At 42.6% G+C, this 21,238-nt stretch overlaps 1 protein-coding gene across 3 annotated transcripts in view; it reads left to right on the plus strand.

Annotated features, from left to right (window-relative positions):
* Positions 1–21,238, plus strand: part of ST6GALNAC3 (ST6 N-acetylgalactosaminide alpha-2,6-sialyltransferase 3) — a 339,199-nt gene that overhangs the window by 199,593 nt on the left and 118,368 nt on the right. For all 3 annotated transcript variants that reach the window (XR_012905922.2, XM_075936280.2, XM_075936284.2), the window contains exon 3: positions 5,784–6,193. Coding sequence is in view for 2 of the 3 variants with exons in the window: in XM_075936280.2 (XP_075792395.2) it covers positions 5,784–6,193 (410 nt within the window). In the remaining variant the exon portion in view is untranslated. The remainder of the gene's footprint in view (positions 1–5,783; positions 6,194–21,238) is intronic.

Genomic DNA, 21,238 nt, shown 5'->3' on the forward strand with positions numbered 1-21,238 from the left:
GGAGAAAGGTCCAGAGAAGAGCAACAAGAATGATTAAAGGTCTTGAGAATATGACCTATGAAGGAAGACTGAAAGAATTGAGTTTGTTTAGTTTAGAAAAGAGAAGACTGAGGGGGGACATGATAGCCATTTTCAGGTATCTAAAAGGGGTGTCATAAGGAGCAGGGAGAAAACTTGTTCATCTTGGCCTCTGAGGATAGAACAAGAAACAATGGGCTTAAACTGCAGCAAGGAAGGTTTAGGTTGGACATTAGTCCAAAAGTCCCTAACTGTCGGGGTAGTCAAACACTGGAATAAATTGCCCAGAGAGGTTGTAGAAACTCCATCTGTGGAGATATTTAAGAGTAGGTTAGATAAATGTCTATCTGGGATGGTCTAGACAGTATTTGGTCCTGCCATGAGGGCAGGGGACTGGACTCGATGACCTCTCATGGTCCCTTCCAGTCCTAATATTCTATGATTCTATGATCTCTGGTTTTAGTTGGCCCTTCTACCTTTTTGTGGCTTCATTCCACTTTTTCTTACTTTTCTATAGAACATGGTATTTCTTTGCTTCATTTTCAGTGTCTGTTCCCTTTATTTTTCCCTTTGCCTTATTTTCCATCCTTTTACTCCCTTTTGTTTTTCTACATTGTGCTGTATACCCTGCATCCTCTCTTTATATATTGTTTCTCTCAGATTTCCCTTAAAAGTCTTTCTTCCGTTAAAATACCGTTTCCATCAATCATCCATCAACATACTCAGCTATAGTAATACCAATGCCACCTTGCCCTCAAATACAGGGATAAAAAGGTTTAATCAGCCACCTAACAACCAGAGGACAAAGCTAAGAAGATAGATCTCACTAATCAGGGAAAAACCCAGTTAATAGTTCCAGTGCTTACCCAGCTGCTGCTCAGAGCTTTCTCATGTTCTAACAGAGTGAAATTTACTTGATTCTTGTCAATTTCAAAGTTACCCATACCCTTCCCACCAACAGTGGCAGTCCCTGATGACCTTCTTGTCAGCTGCCACTTTGCAGCATATTGCAAGCAGCCGTAGAGGAACTGGATCTATCTGCAGACTCAGGAAGATGTTGCTGCATCAGTTTACACTGTGATTGGCAATTCACAATTCATAAGCCTGCAAAGGTCATTTCTAAAAAAGGCTTATATATTCTACAGATGATAATGGCCTTCATGTGGAAAGTAACATGAGCCCAATTAGCTGACAAGGGCCAGCTGCAGGTGTCTGTCTACACTGTGGGCATACCCTTAAAGAACTGTTATTTTCCATGATTAATAGTTCTGTGGCAACTAGATCCATGTCTGGAACAAGAACCCCAAAATCTTTCTTTCTTCAGACCTTTGTCAAGAGACTATTCCCATTAGGAAACTATTGTACTCTGGCCATCAATTCATACAGTTCAAATAAAAACTATGCATATATAATTGACAGGGACACACCTACAGAAAATATACTGGTCATTTGTGTCTTGTGAACAGCATTATAAAAAGGGAGCATTATGTTCTATATCATTTAGCAACTGAGACATCTGTTGACATATTGCTTACTTTGAAATAATGTCCAATATTAAAATGTTTATGAATTTTAATATTACATTTTATGAAGATAGACATTTGCTGCAGTGTGATGCCTTGAGCGAGAAGCCAAGTGAACTGCTGGAGTTTTTTTTAAAAAGGCAGAAGGAAAAGGGGGACACACAATAACAGTATAATCAAATCTAGTATTTATTATTATTTTATGTATTTATTTATTTGATGTTTAGTTATAGATTATTAACTTTATATGGTGCTCCTGTGAACAGCATCAAATTGAAAATTCTGATTTTTGTGAACATGCAAGCATATTGAGTTTTGCCTCTCTTTCCTGTAAATGTGCTGAGTATTCTTGAGGAGAAGCCTGGAAATTCTTGCTCCCAGTTAGAAGTCTGCAGAAAGTGACTTAGTGTAGATTAAAAACAGCTTGGTTAATCATTATTGAAATATGGAAAAAATTAAAATACATTTTTTGCTTGTAAAGCAGAGAAAAGCAATAAAAACAATGCCAGATAGTTAATGCCTCGTTTGTACCTTTCATTTGAAAAACCTCAAAAGAACATCAAGATGAATAAAGGCACAATCTATTCCCTATTGGCATCATTATGAATGTTATATCCTCTAAAACTAAAACTCTAAAGACATCCATGAAGAGTAAAGGAATAAATGGCACTGAAATAAGGAATGTATCTCTGGAGCTTTGTTCAACTGGCTTTGTTAGAATTCACTCAAATAGTATGATTACAAGAAAAGATCTAATTTGTTTCAGCATTAGAGGAGTAAATTAATATGTGGTGAATTGCTAATAATTGTCCTTTTATATTTTACGTGTGTATGGTCTCCAAATTACAAAATTACTTTCTCATTATTAAAATAACCATTGAAAAAATAAATCTGCATTTCCTTAATATCATTAGTAATTGAGGCTGACTGTGTAGAGTACAGTGGTGCACTGTGGTACAGTTGGGGTCAGAGATGTCTTTTGCATATCTTGGGTCAAATTCAGCTTTGTGCCAGTGTGAACCACATTTGCTTAGCTCAAGGGCTACATTAGGTCCTGCCCATGAGTAAATTTGTCTGTATCTGGTCAGCTGTAGTTAAGATTTCCTATGACCTTTTTTCTAATTCTCCTTGTTTCATTATTTAATGACTTGACCTTTGATTCTGTGGAGCCACTTCAGTGCTAAGTACAAAGATTTAATAACTAGAACTGGCTGATAAGTGACCTTTATTGTACAGACATTTCTCTTTGCTAAAGAAACAGCATTGTTTTGCAAGTTTTTTTCACGGTTTTAATTATCTTCTCTATTGTCTGTAAGCTTGCACAGAAAATTGAAAGGTCAAACATTTCATTTTCCTTACTGATTAAAATGTAAGTGTTCCGCAACTGTTATAATGTATCATTCAAAAAAGACGGGACAATTTGTCAGAATCATGCCCAGCTAACATTGCTGAGGAGTTTTATATAGTTCTGTGCAATAGCACAATGAATCATTTTTCCAGAGGCAAAGCAAATTATTGAAGATAATAGCTCAGAGATATACAGAGACAACAGTGCTTAGGTGCTATAGAAGACTTTTCTTGTCAACCGATCCCCGTCTTCACTGCCGCATTGAGCTGACAAACAGCTGATCTGGCACAACGCGGCGTCCATTTTTATTCTAATGAAGCAGGGGATATTTAAATCCCTACTTCATTGACTATGTCAGTATGTCTAATTTACATGCCTCTGTCAGCAGAGGCATGTAGTCTAGACATACCCAGAGGGTCTGATTCAAAGCCTCAGAAGTTGATGGCAAGATGCCCATTGATTAACTTTGGATCAGTTCCTCGTGTGTGCTGAGTTAAGTTGCCATTTACTTCCCATGGATCTGATTGCTTTTAGACAAAGGTGAAGATTAGAATAGTCAAGGCAATTCTGTATTTCAAAAATATTCATTTGGAGACAGGCTAAAGCGTCTAAGCCTCTTCCTATTGAAGGAGAGAAGATTGCAAGGTAACCTAATATAAGCATTCAGAATTATGAAAGGATTTGATAAAATGGAACAAGATAAATGGTTCACAACAAAAAGGTTAGAAAACTGAGGATCACAATTGCAAGTGTAAGTGTATGGCATTTATTGAGGCAGAACTGTTTTGCTGAGTGAATAAAACATAGAATATATTTCTAAGTGAGGCCATCAAATCAAACAATAAATGAGTTTGAGAGAGCAATACATTTTAATGAAGAAGGAAGGGCACAGTGAGAAAGCAACAGCATGGGGCTGAGGCAGCCTTGAACAGGACTATATTCATGAGCCAAGTGATCTTTTCCTGTCCAGAAATTCCCTCTTTGTTAGTTTCAACTTCATCTGAAAGAAAAATAAAAATTAATCTACTGAGACTGCAACAGTCATTTCATTCTAGTATGTGGATTGTGCTTGTAGATTTCTTTAGTTCATCCATCCATGTACTCAGAGTATTTTAGGGACAATTTCTGTAACTAAGTGGTAAACAGAAAGGTGGTTGTGTTCAGTGGCATCTCCTGGGATTTCATCCATGCTGCCAGAGAGCTATTCAGGACAGCTCCCAAAGCTCACAAAATGTACCGCATTCTCTGAAGTAAATATAGTTGATACTTTTGTGTGCGGTCAAGCATCCTTCACTCCTGCTGAAATGAGGAAAAGACATTTTATAAAACAGCAAGAGCACAAGAATCACAGCATCACAAGCCTTTATATCTATGTTTAAGGTTACTTCAGGGGCCGGGTGGGTAGAACCTTTGTTCAGTTACATATCTGTTACAAATATGAGGCATTGCTGCTGTTATCATTTGGCCCCCTTATGCCCTGTTTGTTAACTTCTGACCTCACAGTTCTCACAGCTGTGGCATTAGTCTGTTGTTACAGAACAGACTGTGATGTCTTGGTTGGTTTCTTTCCGAGTCTACAGTTGTCAAATGTGACTGGGACACAAATTCACATCAGTGAAATGAAGGGCTCACACTCTGCTCTTAGCCATCTTTTAGCAACGAGGGGCAGGTAGTGTGCTGTAAGGGTGACTGCACAACACTCACTGGTGAAAGAAGGCAAATGGAGACATTTGGCTGCAAAGCGGGAACAGAAAAAAGAGATCAGGTTACTGATCAAAGGTAAAATTGGAGAGGATCCCTAACCTGGGCTGTGGGATGGATAAGGGATGGACATCAGCCCAGATCCGCCCAGCTGATTCTTGTAGAACTGATCTGTTTTCAGATGGATTTAGGATTCTAGACTCCCTTATCAAAAACCCAAATTACATCTAGTGCTTTTTTGGGGGAGAGGCAGAATCTTCTAGCTGCTTCTAATTACTTAGGGCTCAATCCTACTCTTCCTGGGTATTGAGCGGGTTAGCTCACATGAATCGGGCAAACAGTATGTGGAACAGGTTAATTCTCCCCAATGCTCCTATGAGTCAGGTAACTATTGCTATTCCCATTTCATGCAGAAAATCAGAATGTGATTGTGTTCACAAAGAGAGTCTGTCAGAGCCAGCATTAGAAGATGTTCCTGGTTTGGAGGCTGATCCTGCACTATTGATGTAAATGGAAATTTTGTCATTGACTTCAGTAGGCATAGGATCAATCCCCTAGTTCAAAGTCCCCAGTCCATTTGTGTCTCATTGGCTCTTCCATCTGAAGAGGATCTGTACACGTACAATAATATGCTCCAGACATAAGGAGCTGTTTTATAATGGTAAAGGCTGGTTTTCACATATGTTCATAGGCTCAAGCTACAGTAGAATGCCTGCTAGCAAGCAGCTTCATAGCTGACTTTTATCACAGATTAAACATCTGCTCATCGAGACCTATGGATGAAATATGCAATCAGTGCACAGCCACATTTGCTTCATTTTTTCTCTGTTCTTAAATCTACTATTGACAACAATCTCTCACAAGGGAACAAAACATCCATCTAACTATTAATTACGTGGGATTTTTTATTTCAAATTTTTTTAAGGTGGAAAGGAAAAGTGGAAGACAGGTGATTCCTTTCTGGTTGATTTTGAAATGAGAACAGAAGATTAGTATGTGATTCTTTTGGTAGAAAAGAATCTCATTCAGGCTTAGTAGGAATAGACTTTACTGCCTGCTCATTATTTTACATGGGAATTGATGTGCTTTGAGAGAGCTCTTGCTCCCACGTTGTTGGACTACTTACTTTTTTTTAACTCAATGTTCTGGCTGAGTGTGTAAGGACCTGTCATCTGTTTTGTTCTCTCTTTCAGCCTCTCCAGCTTGACTGTGACCTCTGTGCCATTGTTTCGAACTCAGGTCAGATGGCTGGCCAGAAAGTGGGAATTGAGATTGACCAGTCCTCCTGTGTATGGAGAATGAACAATGCTCCTACCAAGGGTTATGAGGAAGATGTTGGGAAAAAGACCACCATACGAGTAGTTTCTCACACCAGTGTTCCCCTTTTGCTCAAGAATCCCGAGTACTTTTTCAAGGAAGCCAACATCACAATTTATGTCATCTGGGGGCCATTTCGAAACATGAGGAAAGATGGCAATGGCATCGTGTACAACATGCTGAAGAAAACTGTGGACAGCTACCCTGAAGCTAAAATTTATGTGACAACAGAAAAGCGCATGAGTTACTGTGATGGAGTATTTAAGGAGGAGACAGGAAAAGATCGGTAAGTCCTGCCTGTGAAGAGCCACTCTGATGCTAATCACCAATGAGAGGCGAGAGAAGGCCATCCTGCATGCCAGCTATTCAGTGAGCCCCCAGATATGTTTTTAATGCATTCTTATATGTTTTTGACTGTTATGAGCACTTGATGAGGCAGCAGCCAGGCCCCATTTATCCCACCTACGCTGCCTTCTGTTCTTTCCATTGTTGTTGGCCTGGATCCCAAAAAATATTGGATACCTTCCTAAAGCCTTTTCAGAGCTGTGTGGTGTTTTCAGCTCAATTTAATATTGATTAAATTGACATGTTATTCAAAGAAGAGAGACCTACACAACAACTCTCCTACACACATACACACACACACACACACAGCCCCAGGATGGGGGGACGGTGTGAGGGGCTTGTATTTACCTCTCTTGTCAAGATAGGCTGTAGCTTTACGTCAAATCCAAATAATTCCATTTCAGCTAAAATAGATGACCAGTCATATCACCAGTTGGCTGGCGTTTCTAGTAGACTTAGACCAAAGTTACATGCCCCTGGCTTGTGAAAAACCATATGGGTGGTTATGCTGCTCCAAAATGGTTGCGATATGCTTGAGGGACGATCAGTGCAGGGCCTCTGTACGGTATAGAGTGAACTTTACAAGGGCCATTTTACAGCAGTGTGGGGCTGTGGCTAGAGAGGGCTGAGGGAAGAATGGGGCTGGAGAATCTGCCAGTATCTATCCCAGGGCTACTCAACTTTGGAAGCCCTGGGGGCCACAATGATACTCACAGCACATGCTGAGGACTGCCACTTAAGTGTGGTTGCATATACATACAAATATATATACAAATGTATGCAAATAGGTTCATTGGCATTGACAGGCATGAATTCAAAGCACTTCCCACAATGCTCTGGCATTCCCGGCACCTCCTCCATGGGGGCTAAAAACGCCGACACCCTGTCCTGGTCTGTGCCAGCCAATCCATCTGCTTGTGTCTTTCAATGCTCACCCCACTTGGGAGACGCCTTGCCATTGTGGAGCATGGTCCCAGTGGAGGCCTTGTTCAAAGGATCCCACCCATGGGCCGCATGTTGAGCCCCGCGTAAACCCAAACTTCACCGAGGGCTACAAAAAAAATGGGCTATGGGCCAGTTGCAGCCCGTGGGCAGTGTGTTGAGTAGCCCTGACCTATCCCTTCCCATCTGTGGACAAGAGTGCTAGGAAAAATGTTTCTTTCATCCTTTAACCTCAACTTCCTCCCCCTCCCACCACACACACAATCAAATAACATCCTTTGAGCAACCAGTTGTTTCTCCTATTATTACTTTTCCATGTAAAACTATTATATGCATCATTAGCTGCCTTTAGTGTGATTTGCTGGGGGTAAACAAGGAAAGCAAGTATCATGTGACCAGCTGGGCATCCTTGTACTCCAAGACAAGCCACTGGTGGTCTGCAAACCAGAATTTGTGAACTACTGACGTGCACCATCAGTAAAAAGCCTCAATGCATGTTTTGTTGTGCTACTTCATTCAGGGTCTTGGTATGATGAGGGAGGCTATTTGGGATCTAGTCTGCTTATTGAAGCAGCAAATAGCAACAGAGCTCTCTGGATGAGATAAATGAATGGATTCATGCATCATGCCAGACTATTATGATGTTGATGCAGACTCTTTCAGGTACCTCAGTTCCTAGGAGAAATATCAGTGCTTTCTTCCAATGTTAGTTTTAAATAGTACTCTGTTGTTATCATGGTTCAAATAAGAAATTTGGAGGGAAACCAAGTTCTGATCAACTTAAAAAATATACAGTGTGCATTCTAACTAGATGTATTTTGAGTTTAATCTTAAAATACTGCCCTTAAGTATGGTGTACATTTCCAGTGCCTATAAGTTCACAACAGATTTCTAGTTTAAACTTTTAATGAGATTTCTACTGGATGGCGTAACATCTCTTTAGGAAAGTAATGGACTTTAAATATTCTCATCATAGTGATGCTCACATTCTGCTCTCATTGTCATGAAAAGTAGCCAACAGGCGTATGTGGCAGCCATTTATAGGCAAATTGACATCCGTGGTGCAAGAGCAGAGCTTATGAGAGCTTTGCTGTTGAGTTCAATAGGTATGAGATTGAGCCCATAATTTATCTATTTATAATTCAATGATTGTTGGTCAAGTGGAAGAGACAAGGCCAGACCCCATTATGGATTAATAGCCAACAGCCTTCCCAATTGCAAAATGAAGTGATATTTGTTTATAGGGGGAGAGGAGTATCTTCTTGAAATGGGCTTCCTGGACCTGGCGATTGGTCTTGATACAGAGAATTGTGAATTTGTGGTGGTGTGAATGCTCATACACTTTGAATAACTGCTGTGCATAAATAATACACCTTGGCAGACGTTCCTACTTTTGCATTAATATACAGGCAGTCCCCGAGTTACGCGGATCCGACTTTAGTCGGATCCACACTTACGAACGGGGCTTTTCTCGCCCCGGAACTCACGGGCGGTGGAACCACCCAGACTCGCAGTGGTCCCGCCACCGCGTCCTCCGGGTTGAGAAAAGCTACTCCGGGTGTCCCTGGTCTGCTGGAGAGGTCCCCAGCAGACCAGGGACACCCCAAGCAAAGCCGCAGAGGCGGCAGGGTCCCGCGCCTCCAAGACTTTGCTCCGGAGCAAAGCCGCAGAGGCGCGGGACCCTGCTGCCTCTGCGGCTTTGCTCCGGGTGTCCCTAGTCTGCTGGGAGGGGTCCCCAGCAGATCAGGGAGACCCCGAGCAAAGCCGCAGAGGCGGCAGGGTCCTGCACCTCCAAGGCTTTGCTCTGGAGCAAAGCCTTGGAGGCGCGGGACCCCCCGCCTCTGCAGCTTTGCTCTGGGTGTCTCTGGTCTGCTGGGGACCCGCCCCAGCAGACCATGGACACCCAGAGCAAAGCCTTGGAGGCGCGGAACCCCGCCGCCTCTGCGACTTCGCTCTGGGTCTCCCTGGTCTGCTGGGGGGGAGGAGGCGGGGCGCAGCTAGTGCGCCCCCCCCCCCAGCAGACCAGGCTTTTGTTGTAGATGCCTGGGGTAGAGCAGCTGGGTTGCTGCCGGGTTGGTCCTGGGGGGACCTACCCGGCAGCGCCCCAGCTGTTCTGTCCCAGGCTCCAGATTCAGCCGCTGTTGAAACTGATCAGTGGCTGATTCCAGGAAGCTGGGGGCAGAGCAACTCTGCCTCTGGCTTCCTGTAGTCAGCCCCTGGTCAGTTTCAGGAGCAGCGGCTGAATCTGGAGCCAGTTCCGAGTTACGTACAAATTCAACTTAAGAATAAACCTATAGTCCCTATCTTGTACGTAACCCGGGGACTGCCTGTACTTTAGTGGCATTACCCTCTGTAAGTGCTATAAATCTGGCAGTTTCTCTCTATACATACATAGTATCAGAAAGAGCAGTAAAGTCAGATGAAATGAGAATTGAAGCATATTTGAAGAGATGCCAGCCAATAGCTATATTTTACATCTTTCTATTTATTTGAATCCAGGTGAGTACTTATAAAGACAGTTACAACTTTCCCTGTACTTTGGAAACGTAAAGGAATACCTTATAAACTTCACTTAATTGGTAATAATGGAGAAAACCGTAGTCTCCATTAAAGCAGCAGAGCCAATTCTGGTCTGATAAAGTGCACTGAGCAGCCCTAAATAGGTTTTAATTAGCTGCCGCTAAAGGCAGCACCACCCTCAGGGCTGGGTAAAAAATAATGAAAACTAGCAGCAAATTGATCAATGTTACCAGATGTTATTGCCTCAGGTGAAGATGATGAAGAAGAAGGGGGTGTATCTTAAGGATCATTTAGAAAACAGTCAGTGCTAAAAATCACTTTCAGAGAGCAAGGATGTAATGAATCCAGAGTTTGCTAACATTACCTAGACCAGACTAAAGTGAGCTAGTTTGCAAATTCCTTTACTATCTATACGGCAAATAGCTCAGATTAATGACTCAGTATGGTACGTATTGTATAGTGCCTTCAGCAAAGAGTTTTGCAGCCTGTGATTGGAACCAGCATTGCTTGCAGAGTGTTCTGTTTAATTACACATAAAGCCATGAGACCATCAAATGGAGCTGCTGTTCAGTCAGTGATCCACAAAATGGTGATATTGGTTACTACTGGTATGAATTTTTCTAAAAAGAGAAATGTGACTAACCAGAGCTTAACTGGGTAGTTTTTATTTATGGCTTATAGAAGTAGCTGCATAAGAAAATCTCCATGAGCTGAGATGGAAAATGTATTCCAGTGTCCTGAAATTCTCATTAAAAGATGCAGTTTAGGAGGGTGCTAAAACCTGGCCTGTTTTTTTATTCTGATTGACTTCCCCTCCACACCACCTCAACTCTAAAACCATACCCAAACAATTCAGTTCAATTATAATTACACTTTATTGGCAAGATTAGCCATGTGAGTGTCACTAAAAAGGGGGTAGATTCAATGGTGCATATTTTCAAGCATGGGATTGAAACAAAACAACACCCCCTGCATTACTCCCCCTCTCCAACACTTTGGTTCCTTAGTTTGAAGCATTTTTTTTGTTTGGTTGGTTTTTTTTAAGTATCTTGGACAATTCCAAAGGCAACAAAATGGCTTTTGTGCTTTACTTCCAGAAGTTCTCAGCCTCCTCTGTGTTTGTGCCAGATGGTGCTGCATTAGCATCTGAGAGAGCTGATTTATCATTTGAGGCAGAAAGATGGATCATTCTGCTCACTGACTTCTGAGTCAAGATTCAGAATTTGGGTAGGGTGTTCAACCTGCTACTTGGTACAATTACTCATTAATTTTTATTACCTTGGCAATATCTCAGCTTTTTATTATAACGCCGCCATTTAGCTCTTTCAAATTATATTCATTTATTGTTCAGATTGACACGGTTAGACAACTGCCGTCAACACAGCTTCACCTCAACTAATATGTGGTTTTCCATGAGTCTGACTAATCTATACAAAGATTTAGTTAGACTAGTGAAGATGTCACTGACATTAAGCCACAAAAATACATTCTCTGAGACTCATGTAGTTACCACTTATACAGTTTACTTCATGTGACAGTTTCATCAAAGTAATTAATCTGGAAGTAGGCAAATACCAGTTGTTTACACAGTTTCTGTAGAGATTGGCTTGAATAAAATACTGACGTGATGGGGCATGTTCATGCCCCTTTTGTACTTGCTTTCCATATGTACGTATGTTATTGGCAGAAATGTGGAAGTAGCAAATGTTAGGCCAGAGTCATAGAAAATCCAGAAAACAATTTTTGTATGCAATGTTGCAAAACTGGAAACTGGTTCTAAGACCTGGACTCTGGGGGTACGTCTAGACTACAGGGTTTTGTCGACAGAAGTTTTGTCGACAGATACTGTCGACAAAGCTTCTGTCGACAAAGAGTGTCTAGACTACATTCAGTTCTGTTGACAAAGCAAGCTGCTTTGTCGACAAAACCCTGTAGTCTAGACACAACCCTACATGCAATAACACCTTCTGTCGACAGAAGGCGTTATGCCTTGTAAAATGAGGTTTACCAGTGTCGACAAAACTGCTGAGTTCTGTCGACGTTATGTCGACAGAACTCAGCGGTAGTGTAGACGCAGGTATAGTTTTGTCAACAAAAGTCCACTTTTGTCGACAAAACTCTGTAGTCTAGATACACCCTGGGACTCAAGAGTACAAACAGTGACTCTTGACCTATGTGCATGAAGTAATAGTCTAGATGGATTTAAATAGTTATGCTTGTGTTCAGTATACAGCTCCTTTTAACAAAAACTGTACAGGAAAATGGAAAATTAAGCTACCCCCTTCTGTTTTGAATATAAGAGGATTGTTTTATGGGAAAAAATAAAAGAACTAGATAGAATAAGTATTATATAAATGGAAGATGCCTAAAGTTCATAACTAAATAGAAAATATAAACAATTTTATTTAATATTTTCATAGGGTAGAAAAAAGTTTGTGGCTTTTGTTCCAGTATATTCATATTCTGCAGACGTAGGTCCTCATCCTCTACCATTCAGGCCAATATAGACTGAGGCCTCTAATATAAACTGTGGGTTGGTACCCAAAGTAGGTCAAAACCCCATTTGAATGAGATCACCAGCTCTGGCTTAGACTTGCTGGTGCTTGAGACTAGATCCCGAGCCCACTGTCCAGGGCCAAAGCCAAAGCTTGAGAGCTTCAGCTCTGAGTGGCAGGATTCAAGTTGCAGGCCCCCTTTCTGGGACTGAAATCCTGTGGCTTCAACTTTGGCTTCCTTTGCCCAAGTGGTGGGGCTCAGACTTTGTCCCCCTCACCTGGGGCAGAGGGTTTGGTGAGCTCAGGTTTCAGTCCCCTTCCTGGAGTCATGAACAATGTTCCCTCTCTTTTTTTCCATCCATGGGCAGAATAAATCTTATGTGCACAGAAACACGTGCAGATGTGCACCACCAGTAAAAACACAGGCTGCCAGCTGTAGGAGCTCTGCTAATCAGTTGTGTGGCATTTTAATCTCTCCAGAGTGGCCACCCAAGTGCTCATCTGACAGGGAACACTGGTTTTGAGGTAATTTTTGTTGTCAGAAGGGGGTTGCAGTGCAATGAAGTTTGAGAACCCCTGCTCTGATATGAGCGAGGGATGTTAAATATTGGTTAATTGAATAGTTGAGTAACCTCATGAATCCTTATTTGTTAGTTGACTATTCTGGCCCCATTCTCAAGGAGCCCCCTGGCACTCTGCACTGCTGCCTCTGTATCAGAGGCAGCAGTGCGGGATGCCAGGTGGGAGCTGGTCCTCAAGAGGAGCCAGTTTCAAAACCAGCTACCCTTATGGACTGGATGCCTGTACCTTGTGTTGCTGCCTCTGATAAAGAGGCAGCAGCATGGGGTGGCAGTAGCCCCTGTCTGGGAGGATCTGAGCTGCCAGACCCGCGTAAGCCGAAACTGAGTCAGGTTGCCTGCCCGCCCGCCCAACTTCTAATACTCTTTAAATGCAGAGCCATAGCGGGGGTAGGTTCCAGACCCAGCATGAGCCAGGACTGAGCTGGGCTGCTGGCCAGCCTGCTGAAAAATTTACTGGCAAGAGATAGGTGGGAAATGCGTGTAGCATTATAGCATTAACCTATAAGCTTTTGCTTATCGGTTAATCGACTACACGATTACATCCCTAATATGTACCTTACTACGCTGTCAGTGTTGTAGGTACTTGACTCTCGGGCTGTTCTTGCAATTAATTGGCACCTCCATCCTTTTGTTTTATAAAGGAATGTCTTCAAAAAGATGAATATTTTTGTCCATCTTAATTCATAGAGTGAGTAACAGTTTCATTGTCAGTTAAGACTCCTTTATTACCCAAAAAAAGCAAGGTTATAAAGCATGAAAGCCTAATTAAATAAATGGGTTGTTCATTATAGAACATTTTAATCTCAGTTCGTATCACTGGTTTTGGTCAATCACAGACTGGATAACAGCTGCTTAGGGGTTTTATACTCTGTATTTACTCTACCATAGACTGATAAGGCACCATTTGTTTATGAGTATGATAGATTTATTCCCTGTAGCCCCTTAATAGTTACATTCAGGCCTGCCTACAGGGGGGAGGCAAATAGGGCAATTCAAAGGGTCCTGGACTCCTGGCAGCTGCTGCTGCTACTGTGGCAGTGACAGCCCCTGGAGCTCTGGTCCCTTTAAATTGCCACCAGAGCACCAATCTCAAGGCTGGAGGGGTCCCAGCACTGTGGTCCAGGTGATGCTGGGGGCTGGCTGCCCTGGTCCTGCCTGTTCCGCTTGAGGCTCTGCCCCTTCTGGGGCATGAAACTGAGCTCTTTCTACCTTGCCCGAGGTCCTATGGAAGCTGGTGACCCACCCAGCCACATTTATATTTCTTTATGAAGATTTTCCTAATTAAGATTAACATTTTTAATCTATTATACAGATAGAATTCAATAGAAGGGCTTTTTTTTAATTAACATACCAGTAAATACTACACAAGGCAAAAGCAATTATGTTAAAAAACACAGCAATCACTGCATATACTAGTTGTGTGGTAAAGCAAAACTTTGTAACAAACTTTGTAATAGCTAATATTTTTGTGATGAAATTGTGGTAGAGAATGGACTTCTGTATATTTGAGGGAACGTATTGATTTTGTAATTATTGTTGACTCTAGCCAAAAAATTATTTGTTCTTGCCTGATGATGAAAGCCATCCATTTTATATAATCACCGAATACCTGATCTTCCTCTGTGCATTTTCACCTTGTCCTTGGACTTTATCTGTTTACTTCTGAAGAACAAAACACTACTTGATCTATTTTTCTGTTTGATCTCTTGGTTTTGGCAAGCCAAGTGTTAAATCCTGATGGTAGTCTGATCTATTCTCTTATCTACAATTGCCTTCCTTCCACAGCACCCAAACTTTCTATCACTCCTACCATAAATTTAGCTGCACTGCTCATAGCAACATTGGGAGTGCTAGCATGGAGAAGGTGCTCCCACGATGTTGTCCACTCTGAGCAAAATGATACAACATAATGGTAAATATGCCAGGAGCCCTAGTAGAATTATGAACTCTAGCTCTTCCACCATTGCTACTATGGGTGGCACTAACTGATAGCAGGAATTGTGGGAAATTTGGGAGGAAAACAGTATGGGCACTAAGGATGTTAAAATGCAGTTAATTTACTAGTCAACTAGTTGATGGAATTTCTGTCAACTAGTCGATAGGCACAGGGGCTCTTGTACGTTTCAAAGGAGGAATGTGGAACTCCATGTACAGCCTGGGGCCAGTGGGAAGTCCCGCTGACTCTGTGCTGCACGTGGGTGCCTGCTTTGAAATGCACAAGAGTCCCCAGCAGGGGATCTTCTGCATTTCAAAGTCATGGAGCCTGAGGTCAGCAGGGGACTCAGAGTCCCCCGCTGACCCCAGGCTCCATTGCATGCTGCTAGGAGCCCAGCATCATCTGGGGAGTCCCCAGCTGATCCCAGGGTCTGCATGGTACTTCCTTGAAGCCCTGGGTCAGCTGAGGACTCTCCAGCTGATCCCTGGTTCTGGGAAAATTCTGCAGGGACCTCAGGGTCAGCTCAGGAGTCCCCAGCTGACTCCGGGATCCCCTGCCCCTTTAAAACGGATGGAGGCAGCAGTTTCAAAGGGGCAGCTGTGGAGCCCAGGATCAGCTGGAAGAGTCCCCAGTTGATCCCGGGCTTCCTGTAGCATTTATCCAGAACCCAGGATCAGCTGGGGAGTCCCCACCTGATCCTGATTTCTGGGGAAATGCCCGTGGAGCCCAGGATCAGCTAGGGACTCCCCAGCTGATCCTGGGCTCCACGGCCGCCCCTTTGAAAGGCGCACAGGCCGCAGATCAGCTGTGCGGACAGGCTGTGGATCAGCTGTGTAGCGGCTGCCCCTTTGAAAAGCTGCCTGGGGATTTCAAAGTGGCAGCACCGCTGAGCAGCGCTACCACTTTGAAGTACCCCTCCCCCCTTTGCTGCCTCCGTCTTATAGAGGCAACAAAGGAGGGGTGATGTCGACTAGTCAAAATGCTATTAGATAAGCAAATGCTTTTCAGATAGTCGACTAGTCTTTTACATCCTTAATGGGCACAGGTTATATTAAATTTTTATTTAATTTGTTGCAACTTTGCTGGACTGACTCCGGTAATACAACATTTTATGCCTTTGCAACTGACCATTATTAGAACAATTCTATTTTTAAGGTGTTTCAATTAAAGCCGTAGGAGTTCTGAAAAAGGATTAATTTGGATCTTTCTGAAGAAGATAACTTGCCTGATGCAAGTGCCTTAAAAACAGAGTTGTATTTTTAAATCTACACTTATCAGCAATCATCACGCCATAATATTGTATCTGAGATGCTGCATTTAACTTCTAGCGTAAGTAGTGTATCACAATTATCGTGGTGTGATAACTGCTGGTTACTATGAGATTCTTAATGGCATCCACCTGAGGTGCACTAGGTCGTGAGGCATTTAAGCTTCTATAGCAACCACTTCATTCATCTACAGGATTTGTTAAAAGAAAACTCACTACAGACAGACAAACTGCTGAGACCTAGTTAGGGAATTTTTGTTATAGAAATGCCATTCAGCCCTTGAAGTCAACCCTTCCTGAGAGCAGGGCAGAGAAGTGTAGCTCTAAATGGAAATGGTTGTATGTGCATCTGGCCACCCATTAATCAACCGGCTCATGCCCCCAACAAACAGTCACACTTTAGTGTGCAGCACAGAAACGATCAGCGGAAATGTGAATAAGGGTTAAAAATTATCTAACTACAACATTTTTTTTTGAAGTACTGGTTTTACCAGGTCTACACAGAATCCACCTCTCTATCAATCTTTGTGTAGACAGGCAAAAGTCGAGAAGAAAGACTGCTCAACAGTGAAACTAGAACTGCCAAGGAAATAGGTCAGCCAGAGCCTAGTTCAGACTCTGTGCTTAAAAATGTCTGAAGAGAAACTAAACAAAAACTACACTGAAAAAACAAAGGGCATAAAAACGAATCCTGTGTGAAACCTCACATCAATTGTCCACCTATTTGTGAAGAAAAAACACGACTTTATACTCCCTTTTAGATTGCAATCCTATGAAGTTGCTGTCATGGATTTTTACTTTAATATAGGCAAAAAAGGTTGCTGTGGACTAGATTAGTTTTTCATGGATTAAATATCTGTTCAATATATTAAAATGCATGATACAGTTTTAAAACAATTAAACTGCTGTACACGTTTATACTGTAGATGGTAGGAAGTAACTTTCAGGACTATGTAACTACACCTCTCCTCTTGAAGTTATTTTAGGATACAACTTGAATGTAGACAAATTTAACTGAATTACAGCAGTGTTTTTTTCTGGTTTACACAAATAAATTATCTAACCTTAAAGAGGTGAGCACAGTTATGGATAGTGTGTATTACTGGGTTAGCAGTGGCTTCCCTCTCTAGGCCAGTGGAAGGCCAGTCTAGCTCATTATGTTACCAGGTATCCCTACAGTTATGGAATTAGCCAGGCTACATACAATGGCTACGTCTACACTGCAGGCTTTTGCCGGCAGAGAGTATGCTAGTGAAGCACTCACTAACATTTGTCACACTGTCATTTGCATATCTCTGCCAATGCTTTTTGCGCAAGAGGTTTTTGCGCAAAAACAAGCAGTGTAAACGGGTCCATTTTACGCAAAAAAAACCTTTTGCGCAAGATCCTGTCTTCCTCCTTTTTTGAGGCATAAGAGATCTTGCTCAAAAGGGGATTTTTGTACAAAACGGACCCATCTACACTGCTTGTTTTTGCACAAAAACCTCTTGCACAAAAAGCTTCTGCAGAGAATATGCCAATGACAGCGTGACAAATGCTAATGAGCACTTCATTAGCATAATTTCTGCAGCAAAAGCCTGCAATATGGATGTAGGCAATCTGTGGCTCTGGCCAGCTCTCTGGATAGACTGGCAATTACGGTCTCTAGCCTGTAATCAGCAGAGGGGAGCAAACAGTTAACGAGTCCAAGTGCTCAGTCAGAGCAGGCCAGCCAAAGAGTCTTTGGCTCAGAACTGTGTTCAGGGCTGAGTAGCTAACCAGAAGTTGAGTCCCAGGCCTTCAGTGGCTGGGGTGATGAGGGGGTCTATGGTTCAGGCCTGTATTCAGGGCTGAACAGCAAGAGGATTGGGCATCCTGGCTCCAGTGGAGGTCCAACAAATCCAGGCTCCATGGTCTAGAGAGGGCTGGGCTGGGCCCAGGGCTGTGGTGGCAGGCTCAAGGGGACACAGGCCCTCCATACTCCACTGTGCCCCAGCCCAGTGCCCTTACTGTGACAGAATATTTCACCACTGGGTCAGCAGGGAACCCAGCTATAACATGCTGACCAGCTCTCCAGCATCAACACAGCCAGACTAGGGTCAGCTGCCCCTGGGCCACTTCTTACACTGCCCTGGGGGTGTCTATGGATCCATAAGAGGCCCTCCAGTTCATCTGACTAGATGACTGAGGTAGTCCCAGCAACTCCTCTGTGGCTTGGTCAGCAGGTGGCTCCAGCAGCTCTGACCAGGCATTAACTCCGTAGGAGTCCACTGGCAGGAGGTATCTGTCTCCTTTGATGGCTGCAGCCCTATACTTCATGGTGTGCCCCTGACTTCTAGTGGGAAGGGTGAGCACAACCTGACTGTACTCACCATGGTTCAGAGTAGTCCCTGCCCTGCCCGTGTAGCTCAGCATGAGGCCTCTCATCTCACTACTGTGCACAAGAGGTACCGTGTGTATGTTACAAAGGTTTTAATGTCTTCAGCAGATTTTGGAAGCTGGACCAGTTTGAAAAGTATAACTTCTGTAGAGACTTGGTCTGCACTAGCAAATTATGTTCCAAACCCCTGAATGGCACAGTTATACTGACTAAAACCCATCATTGTAGTTGTGTCTTCACTGAAGTGCTGTTGCATCAGTGTGAGCTGCACCATTGCGGCCTTTTAAATACAGGCAATATCCTAATATGAGGCTTCAGAAATGTCCACAAAGTGCTTGCTTGCTGTCTTGGATATTGATCAGTGTATAAGGTGGTCTGGGTAACTGTGTGTGAACATGAAATATCATAGACTCATCCCAAGCAATTTGCATTTATAGTGCCATTCTGTATGATTCACACTCTTCACTACAGAGATAATACACAAATCTAACCTCTCTGACCAACCCTATACAATGCATTTATATCAAGTAAAAATACAACTGCAACCAAAGGGAATATTTCTAAATGTCCATATTTTTTACTTTTGTATGGTTACTCTGATTATCCTCCCTGATCCTTGGAGACTTTTTTCTTTATTTTATGTTATCTCCTTTATGCTACTCTAGATAGCCTCTCCAATAACCTTCTCTAAATTATTAATTTAAATACAAAGAAGACCATGATGCTTGGTGCAAACATTTACAGACAGCTGTAGAAATTGCCATGATGCCACAACTAAAGGATTATCACATCAGAATGAAAGTAAGTGGCATGAGGAGATGAATGCCTGAGGAGCAGAGTCTATCTCCTATTACAGAAATCTTCTTAGCTATTAAAAAATAGGAAAGATAAATGTCAAAAATACGCTAAGTATTCAAGTGTTTCTTCATAATTTGTGTGTCAGTTTTCCTAAGAATGTAAAAATGGCCACAATAAATCAGACCAATAGTCCACCTAACCCAATACACTGTCTTCCAAAAATAGCTGGTACCAGATAAGCCAGAGGGAATGAATGGAACAGGGCAATTAAGTGAACAATCTTCCTTCCTATAGTCCCAGCTTCTGTCTGTCAGAGGTTTAGGAACACCCAAGTGTGGGATTGTAGGATAGTTATTTAAGCCTCAGAATACTCCTTTGTCTCAGGGTAGTATTTATTTGGTATTTACAGAGAGAGAAAGATTAATCAATTGCCCTGAGAAAATGGACTCTAGGAAAGATGTGCCTACTGCTGCTTTGCAATTCATGCACAAGAAAAGCCTTGCTCTAGAATTGTGCATGCTTCCCCATGAACACTTCTGCCTCCTGATAATTCATGAACAATCAGAATTTCAGGGGAACAAAATCATCTGAAAAGTATTGGCAAACCAGTTGTCAGGCTCAGAAAAAGATACAATCATTATGGGTGCATCTAGACTGGCAAAATCTGCTTTTGCGCAAAATCTTGCCACCTGTCTACACTGGCCATGAGTATTTGTGCAAGAACACTGACTTAGTACTGTACAAAATCAGTGGTTCTTGTGCAAATACTTTGATGCTCCCGCTCAGGGATAAACCTTCTTGTGCAAGTATTCTTGCGCAAGAGGGCCAGTGTAGACAGGCAAGTTAATTTCTTGCACAAGAAAGCCCGGTGGCTAAAATGGCCATCGGAGCTTTCTTGCGCAAGAGAGCGTCTACACTGGAACGGATGCTTTTGCGCATAAGATGTCTTTTGTACAAAAGCATTCGTGCCAGTGTAGACGCTCTCTTGCGCAAATACTTTTAATGGAAAAACTTTTCCGTTAAAAGTATTTGCGCGAAATCATGCCAGTCTAGACGCAGCCCATGGCTGTGTTTAGACTGGCAAGTTTTTCCGCAAAATCATCTGCTTTTGCGGAAAAACTTGCCAGCTGTCTACACTGGACGCTTGAATTTCCAGAAAAGCACTGACGATCTCATGTAAAATCATCAGTGCTTTTCCGAAAATACTATGCTGCTCCCGTTCGGGCAAAAGTCTTTTTCCGAAAGACTTTTGCGCAAAAGGGCCGGTGTAGACAGCATAGTACTGTTTTCCTCAAAAAAGCCCCGATCGTGAAAAAGGCGATCGGGGCTTTTTTGCGGAAAACCTCGTCTAAATTGGCCACGGACGCTTTTCTGCAAAAAGTGCTTTTGCGGAAAAGCGTCCTGCCAATCTAGACGTGCTTTTCCAAAAATGCTTTTAACGGAAAAGTTTTCCGTTAAAAGCATTTTTGGTAAATCATGCCAGTGTAGACGTAGCCCATATGTTTTGATTCTAGTATTTTATTCTGTTCTGTGTAGGTTTCTGCACTGTGTTGATCACTGGTAGCATTTGAGCACCTACCAGGAGTACATTAAGCAGTATTACTTACATCAGACATGTTCAGTTTATTTCTGCATCCTGTCTCCTGAGAGAGTGTTGTATGTTCTGGGGTTTTGGGGAAGTTGTTTGAGTTTTAGGGAAGATGGGTGTTTTGGGGGAGAACACGCTGAATATATTAAAGAAGGCAGTATGAAAACAATGCCCCTTGCACTTGGAACAAAAGGCGGTGAAGGAGGTGATGGTTCTTAGTTCCTGGAGGAGTTTATTCCATAGTCTCAGACCAGCTTCCAAGACAGCTTTGACTCCTGTACACATGATTTTCACTGTTGTGGTGGGTAGTTCCACTGCTCCAGCGGATCAGAGTTGTTTGCCACTGTTTTCATTCTAGAGCATTAGCCAATCTTCTATGCTTGATGGACCCAGACCATTCAGCACCTTGAAGTTAAGGACTGAGACTCTGAACTTGGTTCAGTATGCTTTGGGAAGACAGTGGAGAGACTGGAAGACAGGTTCGATGTGTATGCAGTGTC

The sequence above is a fragment of the Pelodiscus sinensis genome, chromosome 9 (assembly GCF_052426305.1).
Source record: "Pelodiscus sinensis isolate ZL-2025 chromosome 9, ASM5242630v1, whole genome shotgun sequence".
Classification (NCBI taxonomy): domain Eukaryota; kingdom Metazoa; phylum Chordata; order Testudines; family Trionychidae; genus Pelodiscus; species Pelodiscus sinensis.